Source organism: Pangasianodon hypophthalmus, chromosome 13 (genome assembly GCF_027358585.1).
Source record: "Pangasianodon hypophthalmus isolate fPanHyp1 chromosome 13, fPanHyp1.pri, whole genome shotgun sequence".
Classification (NCBI taxonomy): Eukaryota; Metazoa; Chordata; class Actinopteri; order Siluriformes; family Pangasiidae; genus Pangasianodon; species Pangasianodon hypophthalmus.
Genome location: NC_069722.1, coordinates 561,114 through 578,030, shown reverse-complemented (window position 1 = coordinate 578,030; position 16,917 = coordinate 561,114). Strand labels below are relative to the sequence as shown.

At 40.2% G+C, this 16,917-nt stretch overlaps 1 protein-coding gene and 1 long non-coding RNA gene across 2 annotated transcripts; one reads left to right on the top strand and one right to left on the bottom strand.

The window, feature by feature from the left end:
* The first annotated feature begins 909 nt into the window (after positions 1-909).
* Positions 910-14,978, top strand: LOC117598763 (uncharacterized). The gene is made up of 3 exons (XR_004579336.2): positions 910-1,123; positions 14,599-14,647; positions 14,856-14,978. It is a non-coding gene; the product is annotated as an uncharacterized LOC117598763 (long non-coding RNA).
* Positions 2,987-11,083, bottom strand: LOC113524995 (perforin-1). The gene is made up of 5 exons (XM_053239271.1): positions 10,890-11,083; positions 4,867-5,422; positions 4,615-4,753; positions 4,254-4,471; positions 2,987-4,073 (listed from the first exon to the last, which is right to left on the bottom strand). Exons 2-5 carry the CDS (start codon positions 5,394-5,396, stop codon positions 3,167-3,169), a joined length of 1,794 nt encoding a protein of 597 aa, XP_053095246.1. The 5' UTR covers positions 5,397-5,422; positions 10,890-11,083; the 3' UTR covers positions 2,987-3,166.
* Positions 14,979-16,917: the final 1,939 nt, after the last annotated feature.

Here is a 16,917-nt window from a genome sequence, read left to right as displayed (position 1 = left end):
CTTTTTATTTTTGCATGTAACTGTCTGTGGATGTGCAACTGATGATTTTAATTTTATACAAATATTTTTATTTATTTCAATACAGTCGGTACAAAACACTCAGAGGAAACAGTTTAGGACTGATCTCACCTTGTGGTTCAAAATCACACGTAGTCAAACTAAGCCGAGCGTCAACAGACTGCATCAAAGTAGAACACTGTGTGACTTAACATAGCGAGTGTGAATGAGGTAGGCCCGCTGGCTGCACTCAGAGATTCCAAATTGTAGACCAAAGGACAATGAATTGTGTAGAAGTAGATGGCTGTGCGATGCACTGGTTAGATTACGCTAATAGATCGTAGCCAATTTCATATCTAACACACAAGGAGAGGATTTGCGAGATTTTAAACTCGTGAAGGTGATTTTGTTTTCAGGTAAACCTCGCTTTAACACCGTCTCCGCATTAATGTACAGCGAGGATTCAACACACAAAATGCTGCCAGAGTACACCTAAAAAACAGGCACAAACTGTTATACAGATGTCACCCTTGAAATAAACAAATAAATAAATGTGACGTGTAGTTTTTGGTGTTGGGGTTTTGGATGTTCACGTGTAGTGGTCAGGTTCTGGAGTTTCGCTTGAAGGCGCTAGCTCGTGTCCATGCGTGATTGTCAGTGACAGTTTGAGAAAGATTATAACTTTGATGTTCACACTTCACTCACACTCCAACATGATATTTAATGAACACAGATCTTCACCGTGGCTTTCTTCTGCTGATTGTCTGATGAACTTTGCTTTAATTCAGGTCTGGGTTAACAGCTGTAAAAAGCCGCTTCAGTTTCCCTGAAAGGAAATGTTCTTTACTAAATAACTACCGAGTATCGGTGGTGAAAGTCCCAGTGATAAATTCTCACAGTGATCCTCTTTCCTCTTTCTCGTGGTGCAGAGAACTTCCTCCGTGTGAAATATGGCTCTGTAGCTCGTAGCTTCTTCCCTGATCGAGGTCACTGGTGATGTGTTTCATTTTGATGGTCTGGTTTTGGTCGTTGTTCTGAGTCTCACTGAAGTCTGGTCCAGTACTGACCCAAGCTCGGGTCCTGATCTCCAGCCTGAACCCCGACCGGCCCTGAGAGCGACACGCTGGTAAGAAATCCTGCACATACCATACAATAAACACATCATAGTTACATTTGTGAGTTAAATATTCAGAATAAACAAATACCATTACACCATTTTCATGTTAATATCAAAGTCTGTGGGAGATGTCCAGTGTGTGTGTGTGTGTGTGTGTGTATATATATATGTATATATATATATATACACACACACACTGATCAGCCATAACATTAAAACCACCTGCCTAATACTGTGTAGTTCCCCCTTCTGAAGAACATCAGCTTTTACATTTATGATATACATACTATATACATTAATACTAAATACATTAAATAACTAGTGTACTTTAGTACAGATTGTGGATGTAGTAAAGGTAAAGCAAAGTACCCAAAGTTTCCAGTGAAACTGGATGTTTAGGACAAATGTCCTTAATCAGCGGTGCAAGCAAAGTGCTTCTGAGGCTGTAGGAGGTGAAACCAGTAGATATACACGATACATATATGAAATAGTTGTATAGAGATGTGTCTCATCACGCTTAACTCCAGACTGGCACTTTTTTCTCTCAGCTCCACAACCCTGCATGTGTTTTATTAGTGACTTTTGTGCTGATTGTTGCATTGTAAATCCAAGACAAATGCACAAAACCTAATTAATTATAAGCCTGTAATTAAACTGGGTGTGTAATACAAGAGAAATAGATCTTTGTTCTGAGGATCCCTGGGACTAAAAGAAGAGAACATTGATGTGTCACATTTTACTTTTTTTTTTTAAACATTGTCTCAGTATTGCTCTTACTATTATGTCCTTTCCGTATAAAATTTGTGGATCAATATCATCATTGTTTAGCTTAGATTTGTCCCCACAAACCATTAATAAGTCTGTGCCAATAGTTCTAGAAATATATTTACCATTCATTAGATTTGCTAAAATAGAGTAATCTATATATAAAAATTATGAAAATGCCCATTAAAAGTGGACGTAATTCAACCTTATGAGTTGTTGCACTTACCATTGATGTTTGTGTGAGCAGATATAATCTGTGCACACTACATAGGTCTTCTAAATGAAGAAGTACACTACATGGTCTACATGGGTTATCTATACCTGTGCAGGACATGGGGCAGGATTTACAGGTCTAAGTTTGTGGGTGTGTGGACAGAATGGTGTGAAAGAGTGGGGTGTATGAATGTCTGAGGTGTATTAGGGTGTTAGTGGAGGTGATGTTTTCAATACTCAGTGGTTTACAATAACCTGACTTAGCTGATGTGGTTATACAAAGCAGCTTGCAATTGGATACAACTAAGCAGTTGAGGGTTAAAGTCCTCAGATCCAGCTCCTGGAATACTTTGTGGAGGGCTTCTAATTTCCTGTTTGTACCATATATAAACCATGCACTCACTACAAAGCCGTACAGTTTGCCTCCATACATTCTAGTAAGATCTGAGCCTATATTGGCTTGTTGTGGATTTACTGTGTACCTACCTCTGCCTGTGTCTTGACATTAAACTTTGGAATTGTTTTGGCCCCCGAGTACCTCTGACCCATCACGTATGACCTGGTTCTGTTTTTGTATTATGGCTTTGACTATTGTGTGTGTACTTGCAATAAATTCCTTGCACATGGATCCAAACCCCCTCTTGAGTCTACCTTTTTACAGCAGTGCTGTTGAAATCTAGATTTTCAAACCTTACATATTGGTATGTTTTGCTTAATTATTCATCAGTGCTATCAGATTATCTACTGGAAGTTTGGTGTAAAATGCTTTGTCTCACCTCACCTTTTCTTGAAAACCTCCTCAAGGAAAAGGTGCAGATGTAACCCATAAGTTTATTGAACATGCCACTCATTACCTGTTTTTATTTTCAAGAAAACTTCAGCAATATTTCAGAATATTTTGCTTCATGATACTTTTATTAGGCTTTGAAAAAAAGACAGTTGCAGCACAAATGAGCGCTAAAAGTAGATAGTAATAATACACCAATACTAAATGCAGATATTCTACGTTAAACATTATAGTAGCTGCCATGAATATGCAATTTACAAACTACATAACTGTAGCAAGACTTTGCTTCATGATACTTTTAGTAAGCTTCCAAAAAGGCAAAAGGCAGTACAAATGAGCAACTCAAGACCTGTAGCTTTGCAAATGTTGCTCTGGTTGTGAAGGCTTGCATCGAGGAGCACTCCCATCTGCAGCAGCATGCTTTTGGGAATCGGGCGAGCATTCCGGGAGACGTATGTTTTCTCCAGCTGTGCCTCCATGGCAAAGGGCTTGTACACAGTGCACAAAGAACCAGCCAATCCGTCAATACACTTTACTTCCACATTATAATACAGCCTTCCATGATTGAGCGAACAGTCCAGATTTTTTCCAGATTTCAGTAGAACTTTACATACCCCAAGAAGGTCATATTTTAAATTACCATCCTCGTCCCACACCTCCAGCTTCACACTGCTGACCTGAGTAAGGTCCACAGTTCCAAGAGGGAACTTGTGGTTCCATTTGGGCGAGTTGTTTTCTTTGATCACGGACGTCTGGCCATGGACGGTTCCATCTTCCCACAGAAGCTTCACGAATGCATCTGTCTTATGGAAGTAATCTCCATATAAACCCGTGGCTCCAACCACAGTTACGGTGATCTCTGCATATCCTTTCTTAGTGGGGCAGCAGTTGGGGGCCACACCCGGTTTGTTGTGGCAGCTGCACGGTTCCTCGGAGTATGCACTGTTCTTACATGGGTTTGTATCGCTTTTCAACAGAGCCCTCTGTAGGATGTAGTCCTTGATAGCATTGAGCAAATGCTCTCGGATTGGGTTTTTCTCTGGCAGCAACTCGTGAAGGGGCTCAAGCGAGTAGGAAAGCACATCAGGGTGAGCGGGCAGAGATGAGACCCACTCCTTATAGGCCTCTGGGTCATTATTTGATGAGAAAAGGAGGTCGACACTCCGAGTGTAGCCACCCATCACATATGTTTCCCTTTTGGAGATGATAGAAACACATGTTTTTGGAATAATCCAATATTTTATATAAACTTGAAGTCATTTAAAAAAGCTGAACCAAGTGTTCATCCAGGCACCTTATTTACTGACAGTTATTTGCAACAATATCAACCATAAGTTAGATACAGAGGCAGCAAGAGTGATGAGCAGTACAAACCTGTCTCTGAAGCTGCTAGCAAAGCTCTTTTTGCTCAGAGTCCTGTCCGTGGCCTGCTGGCACTGTTGAGCCTTGGGATTCAGGCTTGCAGCTATTCCTATACTGACAGAAGCCTCCACGTCCAGACATGTCTTCACCTCATCCACACTCAGACCCTGCAGGGACGCCTGGCATTCCCTGATGCTGGTCACAGAGCGAACCTCTCCACCTAGAGTCACCTGCGCACAGCCACAGTGTTTCCAGTCAACAAAAGCACAGGTGTATTCATTCTGAAACTGTGAAGTTCTTTTTTCAGTACTTTAAAACTGAGGTGGATGAGTCTGCTCCATACTCTACTGTGGAAAACTATTATCTCCTTTACCTTTGTGATATAATGAGTTCCAAACTTGTCAATCATCTTGAAATAGTGGTACTTTGTAGACTCATTATATATCTCAGGGAGACTTCCGAATTCATTAATTAGTTCTGGGTGCAAGGGTGGACGGCTCGAAACCCTGTAACTAGAAAACAAACCATAAAGTACAACTCAAAAAAAAAGATAAATGATGATGTATTTGTATAATTATATATAAATCAACATGGCTTTGCCAAAACACATTTTTTCACATCCTACCTGTAATATCCACATGAGACAGCATGGCTGGTGAAGCTGAACCTGTCTTTTTTGGTTTTCTCCATTGAATATTCAGCCAGCTTGGAGTTACTGCCTGCCAGCATCAGTGATCCCTGGACTTTTGGAGTCATTATGTGCAAGCCTACTTTCCAGTTGTTCTCAATAGAAGAGGTGCTGGCAGTGACCAGGTCCTCGCTGGACTGGTAGACGGAGCTGGACAATTTCATTCTGCACCTCTGACTCGGTCTCCAGTCCACCACAGAAACCGGGAGCTTCTGCATTTGACCTCCCATGTAGGGGTTTTTACACAGAGTACAGGACTTGTCCTTCTGGAGCCAGGAGCTCATGTCGAGGGCGAAGGCCCCTTTCCGTTGCATGGTGGTGATGTCAAAGCCTTCTCCTGCCAGGTTGGATCCGGGAGCAAAGTCCACATTGTGACATTGAGACTCACTCACATTGAAACAACCCTGGCTGGTTGGGGAAGGGAGATTTGCAGCAAATACAGCCCAAATCAGAAGTGCCTGCAACATGGTTGGATTTGTTGTATGTCCAGTTCCTATAATCAAAGAATTGTAAGTAAGTGAAGTTAGTTAAAGCTACTTCACTGCATAGCTGTAAAGTATACGTACTATACGAAAGGGTTGCCACCTTTTCAACATGCCAAAACTTAACACCCCTGTGCCCCAACACACATTTAAGGTCAGGATTCTACTATAGTTACCCCTACCGTTTCTTCCAGGTATTCATTAGTCGGAGTCAAAGACAGATGTATGTGCAATTGAATTTTATTTAAAAACTGGCAAAATCCAAAATACAATAAACCAGGAAGCAAAGCAAGATCAAAAAACCAGAACAGCGAACATAGAATCAAAAGGCTTGGTAAGTCAGGTAAACAAACACCAAACGTTACTTTGCAAAAAGTCATTGTGAGAATTTGTGTATGTATAGGGTGAGAGTATGATTGAGAACAGGTGTGCTGTTAATATTCAGGTGAATGGGTATGTGCTGGTGAAGAGAGGTGTTGGCGATTGTAGTCTGCGGCAGCCATATTTGTAGGCTGCGGTGTGTTCTGGGAAGTGGAGTTCCTGGTGGGTTCCAGCATTGGCGAGACAGAAGCCCCTCTCTCCCTCTGTACCTCTCTGTCTCTGTCACTGTAGAGCTACACATGCTACTCCTGAGATACCAGTGATCCTGACCCCTTCTGCTCTCAGGACCTGCCTGATCCATCCTGATGCCCTACTTCTGGTTGGAGATCTCATCGGTTGAGATCACTTTCTGCTGCTGGGGGTGGACTGCAGGTCATATAGGGAGTTGTACTGTGATGGCTTGGGACTGCGATTGCTGTGGTGGCTTTGTGGCTGCGAATGCTGGGAGTAGTTTTGCACTCAGGTCTCCTTCAGTGGACAGCGGATATGTTCAACAAACCAGACTTCATGTGAAAACTCTGATGAATTTCCTGGTTACACAGTTGCACTATTTGACCATGTAATACACAGTTATAGAAGGGAATGATTTATAATTGCACTATCCTCTCAAGGTTTCTTCCTCATATTGCTCTCATATTCTCATATATTCTCAGGGAGGTTTTCCTTGCCACCATTGCCTCTGGCTTGCTCATTAGAGATAAATTCATACATTTACAATTTATATCCTGAACGTATTCATCTCTGTAAAGATGCTTTGTGACAACGTCCATTGTCAAAAGTGCTGTACAAATAAAACTGAATTCAATTTAATCTTGTAGGGTCCGATGTATTGGGCACTGAGCTTCTTATATCCCTAACTATTATTCAGATCTCAGATGGACAGTCACACATGGTCGCCTGGCTGAAGGGCGTTAGTTGCGTGGCTGAGGGAGTTCTGCGCATACTCAGCCCATGAGAGAAACTGAGCCCAATTGTCATGGTCCTCTGAGCAGAATGTTCACAGAAACCACCCAATCTCTTGATTAGCTCATTCTACTTGTCCACTGGATTGTAGGTGGTAACCTGATGTGAGGCTTACCGAGACTCCCAGCTTTTACATAAAGCTAGACCAGACTCTGGAGATGAACTGGTTGCCTCGATCACAATGTCCTCTGGTATCCCAGAGTAGCACAACACATGGTTATATATTAGTTCACCAGTCTTGAAAGAGATTGGCAGGCTAGGCAGGCTAATCACTATGTTGCCTTCTGACTCGGGGGGTCAGTTATGAAGTCTATGGCGATGTGGGACCAAGGACATTGAGGTGTGGCTGTGTGTAAGGCACCTTTGCCTGATTGCAAGCGGTACTTGAGGAGATAAACTTGTGGATGTCTGTGATCATGGTGGGCCACCAGTACCTTACCTTCAACAGGTGGTAAGCTCTCTGTGTCCCAGGGTGCCCGGTAGCTGTTGTTGTGTGTGCGCAGGTTATGAGTTTGCTCTTCAAACTAGATTGCACACACCTGTGCCCCGGTGGGCATGTGGTGGGGACTTGAACCGGTGAGCACGCAATCTCATCATCAATATCACAATGGATAATTCTTACGAAACAGAAGGGGGTTAAGAACAAAAAGTTGATATTGGCCTTGGTATGTTTGGAGCTGGGTCAGTACGAGAGCCTGAAATTAAATTGGGCAAAGAACAAGGCCCATTGGGCTTGGTGTGAGTTCAGGCGATTGGTGGTTTTCAGGTACTTGAGATTCTTGTGGTCAGTGAAGATAGTGAATGGATGGGCTACCCCATCCAGACAGTGATGCCATTCCTCTAGTGTGAGCTTCACAGCAATTCCCTATGTCATAGTTCATTTCTGCTGGGGAAAGTTTCTTGGAGCGGAAGGCCACTGGGCAGAGCTTGTGTTTGTCTCCAAACTTTTGAAAGAGCAGTGCTCCAACTCCAGACTCTGAGGTCTGGGTGTTTAAGGATGGGAGCAGTGCTGCATGCGGTCTTGTGCTTCCTGAAGGCCTCATCTGCTGCTGTGTTCCATGCCAACTGCTTGGGTCCCTTCTTCAATAGGGACATGAGGGGAGTGGCGATGGAACTAAAGCCCATCATGAACCTTACAACTAAACAGTTGAAGGTTAAAGGTTAAAAACATTAGATCAAAAGACTGAATCATATCACTGGGTTTCAGGGATCTGTGTTGAAGGGGTTTGCCTCTTACCTTAAGAGAACCTTTTCGGTTAATATAGGGAATTGTTTTTCACCTCACAGATGTACAAATATCTTATGGTGTTCCTCAGGATTCCATTTTGGGACCTCTTCTGTTTGCTCAATATATGCTTCCCCTTGGCTACATTATCCAGAAACATAACTTATTGTATCATTGTTATGCTGACGATACACAGCCTTATTTTCCTGCTAGTACAAGTGGCAGCTGTTCGGTGCCAAATCTATTTGAATGTCTTAATGACATTAAATGCTAGATGGACATTAATTTTTTGCAGCTAAATAGTAGTAAAACTGAAATAATCATCTTTGGTCCACCAGTCTCATCTGCTGGTATTGATAATCAGTTAGGTACGCTGTCTTCCAATGTGTGTGATTGTGTCAAAAACTTTGGTGTTATTCTAGATCCTTAATTGTGCTTTGATAAGCAGATTAGTGCTGTTGTCAAAAGCAGCTTCTTTCAGTTGAGATCTATTGCTAAAATCAAGAAGATGCTATCTAAGCAGGAGCTGGAAACTGTTATTCATGCATTTATAACATCAAGGTTGGATTACTGTAATTCTCTTTATTTGGGGTTGCCTAAGACCGCTCTAGACTTTTGATTGGCATCAGGAAGCGTGAGCACATTACTCCTGTGCTTGCCTCTTTACACTGGCTGCCAGTCAATTTCCGCACTGAGTATAAAATGTTATTATTTGTTTTTAAAGCTTTGCATGGGCTTGCTCCACAGTACATATGCGATCTCCTTACTCCAAATACTGCCTCAAGATCTCTTCCATCATCAAGTCAATTACTTCTCTCAGTCCCATGTTCACGTTCCAAAACCAAAAGTGACCGGGCTTTCTCAGTTGGAATAGTCTCCCTTTTTATATAAGATAATCCTCCTCTATTGCTATGTTCAAATCCTCTTTGAAGACTTACTTTTATTCTTTATCTTTTAATTTGTTCTGAGGCTGTAAAATTTCCATTTGTCTTCTGGTATTTTATGTTTTTATGTTAAATGCCTTGTGTATAGATTTGGTTTCAACTTCAGTTGTTTTTGAGTGTGCTTTATAAATAACTAAACTCAACTACACTAAACTAAAGGCCTTGGTGATGCAGGGATTTAAACCTTTCAATCAGTAGCCTAATGCCTTAAACAAATAATTGGGAAGGTTTAGAAGGTTTGAGAATGGCAAAAGATTAAAAAGAGAGGTGTTCATACAATCAACAGCTTATAGCCTGTAGAACAAAACCTAGACTTATTGTTTAACATCAGGGCCGTGCACAGACATTTTGGGATTTTTTGGGATTGCATTTTGAATATAGAAATATGAAATATGAAATGTTGGAAAAAATGAAATGATGCTTTTATAGATGAAACTAAAACCGCCAGTAGGTGGCAGCAAATCACTCTTATTAAGTGAGTCATTGACTCATTCATTCAACCGATTCGTTCAAAACGCTGATTGATATGTAAAGTATCATTTCATTTTTTCCCAACATTTTATATTTCTATATTCAAAATGTTATATTTAAAACATTAATCTATGCAATTGTAACTGCAGTGTAAATGCACTCATGCCACCTCTGAGCTGCATTAAACAGTCTGTGTAAATACATCTGAAAGCTTCTGTGCACCTCTGCAGTGCAAAGATGTACAGTGCAAAGGGTAACAGCCCTATAGTGTCTTATTATTCTAAATTTATTTGAATTTATTGATTAAATTTAAGAATTTGACATCAAAGATGACACATTTAATATGGTTTGAGAAAAAAAAGCAACTGGAAATAAATGTAAGGGTCAAATATCACCCCTTAATGGAAAAGTTCATTTCTGTCACTGATGCACAACACTGATTTTGACTCATTTAACAATTCCAGCATAATAATGAGAGGGGTGCCCTTTTTCACTTCAGCCCCCCAAATGTCTGTGCACAGCCCTGTTTATATTAATTCTTAAATCTCATTCTAATACATTATCGTTTCTATAGTAACAGCTCATTCACAGGAACTTTACAGCAGATGCTCCACATAAACGGATTAAAAACGTGTGTAATCGTTGATCTGTAAGGAGACGTTTATGTAATATTTATGGAAGGAGTCTCCAGTGTCAGCGCTTGTAACAGTCAGAGGTAAAGCTGTAACTTTACATTTTCTGACATCTTCAGGACAGAGGAGTTTACGCTTTGCTTTTAAGTTACTTTATTTTTTTTTGGCTTATTAACTTCAAGAGAGAAAAAAAAGAGAGAGGCTGGTGAGGGAACGACTGTTTATAGCTGCTATAAAGTAAGTGACAACAGGAACTGACTCGTTTCACTGGCGTTCCATAGCATTAAATGTAACTATAAATAGATTTTAAAAAAGTGCAATGTATCATTCTGTAATAAATTTTTTAAAAATGATAAATTGCTGTGGTATAAGAGGAATACAACCAGGGTCTGAAAATTTTTTTGTCCACCTGCCACAGTGGCATTTTTTTTTTTTTTTTTTTATACCAGCCACTCAGAATTTCCAGCAGCCACAAAAACAGAAACGAACAACAATGTTTTAAATGATATAATTGAAATAAAAATTATTTTTTAATTTTAAAGTAATCATAAAATTCAAATAAGTTTAAAACACTTAATTATTCAGTCATGTATAAGAACACATCAGTCCTTTCCCTTTACATGCAACATGACAAACAATCTTACAGAGAGGGAATGAGGTTTTTCAGGTAAAACTGCATAGTTGCTTATAATAGATCTTCATTATTATAATAAGTAATAAAATTAAGTTTCAGTTTAAAAAAAAAATTTCTTAATTTTAGTTAGTTGAGTACATTTAAAAATAACAACTTTTTTTTTTTTTATTAACTTTCAGTTCAGTCCATTTTTTGCTGAATATTTGAGTAAACTTTTTTTACACATACCCCCGTATCCACACTTTCTTTCCTGTTGGAGGCTGGACACCAGGAAAATGTCTAAACGTTTTCAAAAAGAAAATTAACGATTTTTTTTTAAACTTCCAGTAAAAAAACGAACCTGATGCAAATAACACACACCGTTAGTCACTGCGGTTCAGCAGCTGCTCTTGCTGAAAGCACGGTTAATCCAGACGCACGGAAATTTCAGCGGCGCGGCTTTTACACACATAGCGGTAATACAAACGAAAGCAAAAGCTCCTACACACCCAAAGCAAATTAACTTTTATACAAAATGATCATTTTAAATAAATAAGTAACAAAACGACACAGCAATCGACAGCATTTCGGAGTATCCCGGATAAAAGTTATAATCCTTTACATTAAAAAAAAAAAGGCAAAATTGTTCAAGTTTAAATAAACGGCATAAAGCATTAAGCCAAATAAAAATATGTTTACTAAAAACATCTTTTAAGAAACTACTACTATTATTATTATTATTATTGTTGTTGTTGTTGTTATAAATCTAACCATAAATACATTTTTAAAACGTGTAGATGGTTCATTTGACAGAGGAAGTCTGACACCAAAATATTAATATTTTACTTCATCTTAGTGCTGAAGTAAAAGCACATTTCAAATCTAAAACCCACTAATATTTGTTCACAGTGACCTGCTCTATGCTCACAGTAAAGATCAATTAATTTTACTGCAGAATTTTAAAGTAATTGCAATTCAAAGTCAATGGATCTGTAAATATAACTCAGCCAGAATGCACTTTTTAATCCATTATAAAATGGAGATTTCAAATTGGTAGCTGATCAGACCCACTCACATCAGTTCACAGGGACATACTTTATGTTCACAATAAAGATTAATTAATTTTACTGCAGAATTTTACAGCAAATGCTCTTCAAATTCACTGGATCTGTCAATATCTTTGTGCCAGGAGGCTATTTTGATTCATTATAAAAGGGACATTTCAAATTGGTAGACAATCAAACCCTCTCTTATTTGTACACAGTGACCTACTCTATACTCACAATAAAGATCACAGACATGCTGTCAAGCTGATCTTATATATGAAACTAAAACCGCCAGTACGTGGAGGCAAGTCACTGTCTTAATAAGTGAGTCATTGAACTGAGCTGGGAGACGCAACTGTTCTTCTATATTTGGAAATATTTTTGTTGGCGAAACAGAGCAAAAAACGTCAAAATTGTCAGTACTGTGTCTAAAAATTGTCACTTAATATGAACTTGTTGTTTATTGAACTCTTCTATTAAATGAAAACAGTTTCATGTATAAAAGTATCATTTCATTTTTCCCAACATTTCATATTTCTATATTCAAAATGTTATATTTAAAACATTAATCTCATGATGTTATTTATGCAATTGTAATTGCAGTGTTGTTTTCCGGTCTGTACCTACTTCCTTCATTTTGGAGCAGTACACTTCCTGTGAAGGTTCACCAGTGTCTCCCGGAGGTTCATGCGAGGCTTCAGCAGCACCAACCTGACCACTCTGTTGAAGAAAGGGACTCATAAGCTGCAGTGGAACCCGATGGCCAAACAAGCCTTTGAATGATTAAAGGATGCCCTCACCACAGTGTCCATCTTGAAGCACCCTGAACCCACAGAACGTTTCACAGTAGAGGCTGACGCATCTGAAACAGGGGTGGGGGCCGTACTCTCAGAAAGGACAGGAGAGAAACCCAAGCTACATCTAGTGGCTTTCTTCTCATAGAAGCTGTCACCGGCTGAGAATAATTATGACATTGGTAATCGGGAACTTCTTGCTGTCAGATTCACGCTGGAAGAATGGTGTCACTGGCTGGAGGGAGGCCTACACCCGTTCACCATATGGACGAACCACAAAAACCTGGAATACATCAAATCTGCCAAATGACTCAACTCACAATAGGCATGCTGGGCACTGTTTTTCTCCAGGTTCAACTTCACTACTTCACTACCTACTGCCCCGGCACAAAAAACACCAAGGCTGACTGCCGATCTCGCTTATACCTGGCAATCCTACATGAGATGACTGAAGAGAACATCCTACCCAAATCATGCCTTGTTGGGACACTCATCTGGGACATAGACCGTGAAATCAGGGAGATTCAGGGAATGAAAGTCTCCACCCAGTGCACAGAGGAGAAGATGTTTGTGCCAGTATCAATACAATCAAACTTATTATAGGCCCCACACATTCTCTGCCAGAGTAAATACTGGTGACCATGCACGACGAGGGATATCCACGGGTTCATATCCTCATGCTCTATCTGTGCCAGAGCCAAGGTACCACGAACACTACCCACAGGCAAACTCCTTCCTCTGCCCACAACCCACAGACCCTGGTCTCACATCATCATTGACTCCATCACCGATCTTCCCAGAGCAACACTATCATCATGGTAGTGGTAGATCAGTTTTCTAAAGTCCTAAGGCTTATTCCCCTGCCAGGCCTGCCATCAGCTTTGAAATGGCTGAACTAGTGTTCAAACAAGTGTTCCGGTACTATGGCATACCTGAGGATATAATAAGTGACCGGGGTGTCCAGTTCACATCCCGGGTTTGGAGAAACTTTATGGAGAAGTTGTGGATCTCAGTGAGCTTGACATCAGGCTACCGTACTCAAGCCAATGGTCAGGTGGAAAGAGCCAACCAAAACATCGGACATTTTTGTTAAGAACCTTCTGTGCTGACAATCAAGAGGACTGGGCACGATTCCTCCCTTGGGCCGAATATGCCCAAAACTCACTCAAGTCCTCCTCTACAGACCTCACTCCATTTCAATGTGTCCTGAGGTACCAACCGCCCCTATTCCCATGGAACGATAACCCCAAGGACTCCCCCGCTGTTGACAGTTTCGGCGGAGTGAACAAGCGTGGGAACAAGCCCACCAATGCCTGGAACAGACAGCCCAAAGTAACAAAAGGTTTGCTGATAAGAGGTGGGGAGAGACGCCCAGATTCGAGCCAGGCAACAGATTATGGCTATCTACAATAGACTTATGGATCATTGATTACTGAGGGAGGTTGTAAGCTATCTCTCCGCTACACTGGCCCATACAAAGTCCTCCAAAGAATCAACACTGTTACCTACAAACTAGAATTACCATGCCACAGCCAATGCGACACCCCAATCATCCTGGTCCATGCCTCAGGGGGAGGCCTAAGAAAAGAAGTGCTCATGGAGATAGCACCTCGGAGGGGGGTTCTGTCATGTCAGCACTGGGAATGGTGTTCAACTGTAATTCCCAACACAAGGCATGGTCTACGCTAAGGACTTCAATGTGCGATTATGCGCTCCATGTCTTTGTTGATGTCAATACAATGTCAAACATTTGTTTATTGTATGCTCTTCTGGTTTCAATCCTATTCTGTTTACAGTTCTTGATCTTGCCTATCCCTGTTTACTCTGTTTGTACATCGCCTGGCCTGTGCCTGTTTTTGACCATGTCATTGGATTACGTTTTGGTTTTGTTTTTGCAACGGCTCTTAATAAACATTGTACCTGCACTTGCGTCCAAGCCCATTCCCTTACAGTGTGTGTGTACCGTTGTACTGCCCTTTTAAGTAGTGTTGCCAGTAGTAGAAACATATTATGGTATTCCTAATGGGAAGTAATGAGTCAACATTACAAAAAATTGTCATAGAGCCATCAGTCTTACCTGTAATTTTCTACATTAGTAACTAACTCCTTCCACTGCAGGGAAGAAGACTCCAGCCCAGGAAGAAGAATCCAGTTCAGGAACAATAAAGTCAGTCTTAGACATTTTATTGTTTAAAATTCTACAGTTTTGGTTCATAAATTTGTGTTTTTATACATTTCCACTTTTAACAGAACATATAAATTGCTTCCATTGTTTAGATTTTACTGTTTTGTTTGTAAAAAAAAATCTTGCGTGACAGAGTTTTCTACAAAGTGATGTTTTTGTGTGTTTTTTCACATTGAATCAATGTTTCTAGGATACATGTGACTCTCAGAGTCTCAGCGAGCAAATTTATGGAAGGAGTCTCCAGTGTCAGCACTTTGTAACAGTCAGAGTAAAGTTGTAACTTTAAGTTTTCCCACATCTTCGGGACAGACGCTTCTTTGTGGTTTCTCGGTAACGCGATTTAACTTTGCGTTATTTAACTTATTAACTTGAAGAGAGAGAAAAGAGAGAGAGAGGCTGGTGAGGGAACGACTGTTTATAGCCGCTATAATGTAAGCGACAACAGGAACTAACTTTACATTCCACAACATTAAATACAACTACAAATGGATAAATCTAAAGCTGTGGTGTAAGAGGAATAAAACACTTGGGGCGGTGCTGTTACAGGAAAATAATCAGCTTCAGGGTGGGAACAGTAACTGTGGTATAATGCTGAAGTCAGATGTGATAAAAACAGGACACTAAAACACTGACATGCTCTTCAGTTGTTCTCCTCCGCTTCTCTGTGCAGCGTGTGGAGTGTGTGTGTGTGTGTGTGTGTGTGTGTGAGAGAGAGAGAGAGAGAGTGGGTGTGTTGGCAATGCAAGTTAACAAAAACAGGAAATCCACAGTCACACATGCAGGAGATGGTACTGTTCACTGACAGCAAGAAATAAACAGCAGACGCTCGAGCAGCGCCAAGGAGCTGATTTCACTAAAAACAATTACTGTTCTAGTGACAAACACCACAAACACCACTCCATCTGAAGTTCACTTTCATTTTTGCAAGTAGTCAGTCTTATCCCACACACACACAGGTTTAATGTGAAGCGAGAAACAAACATTTTTAAATAAATTATAAAGAAAAAGTATAAATAAAAACATATTCAAGATTTTTATCAATTATTTCAGTAATTAAATTAAAGTAATTTATAGGAGCATTACAGCCACTAATCAAATTTTATCTAATTCTAATCTAATTTAATCTAATGTCCACCACACTGTCACTTTACTCCACATGTAGTCAAAGGTTTACTTTTTTACTTTTTATTTTTGCATGTAAACAGGCTTTTTTTGTAGTTAGAAATTCCACTTTAACTTGTAACTACAGACTATTGCCGCTATTATTAATCAGTATTTTTTAAATGACATTACAGAGCTGATCGGATGTTTTTAAGCATGTTCATGAGGAAATGGATGTGCAACTGATGATTTTAATTTTATACAAATATTTTTATTTATTTCAAATAAATACAGTCGGTACAAAACACTCAGAGGAAACAGTTTAGGACTGATCACACCTTGTGGTTCAAAATCACACGTAGTCAAGCTAAGCCGAGCGTCAACAGACTGCATCAAAGGTAGAACATTGTGTGACTTAACATAGCGAGTGTGAATGAGGTAGGCCCGCTGGCTGCACTCAGAGATTCCAAATTGTAGACCAAAGGACAATGAATTGTGTAGAAGTAGATGGCTGTGTGATGCACTGGTTAGATTACGCTAATACAAGTGCAGGGCTTTCATTAGCCTCGTAGCTCCAGTGCACAACTAAAGAAGCAAACTTCACACATAAATTGAATCCATTTGGAGTAAAGAGACATCGTGGACATTTTATTTTTCAACATGATTGTGGCCAAGTTTGTATCTAACACACAAGGCCTCAGTGTTCCTCCTGTGGAGATGATGTTCGACTGACTTCCACGAGCCATATGATGCAACTGCAGAGCAAACAGATATCACGTGGAAGCTTCGCTCGATGAACACGCTACGCAACTGAGCCTGTGATTGATCATTATGAACAAGGTGTGTCTAAGTAGATTCATTCCAAGATGGAAGGCAGTCTTCTTCCAGTAGGCATGGAAATTGTTGTGGAATTTTAACAGCGCCATCTGCAGTACAGGAGCACACGTACATGAAGACCAACATGAAACCTCAGTGAGGATTTGCGAGATTTTAAACTCGTGAAGGTGATTTCGTCTTCAGGCAACCATTGCTTTAACACCGTCTCCGCATTAATGTACAGCAGGGATTCAACACACAAAAAGCTGACAAATTACACCTAAAAAACAGGCACAAACTGTTATACAGATGTCACCCTTGAAATAAATAAATAA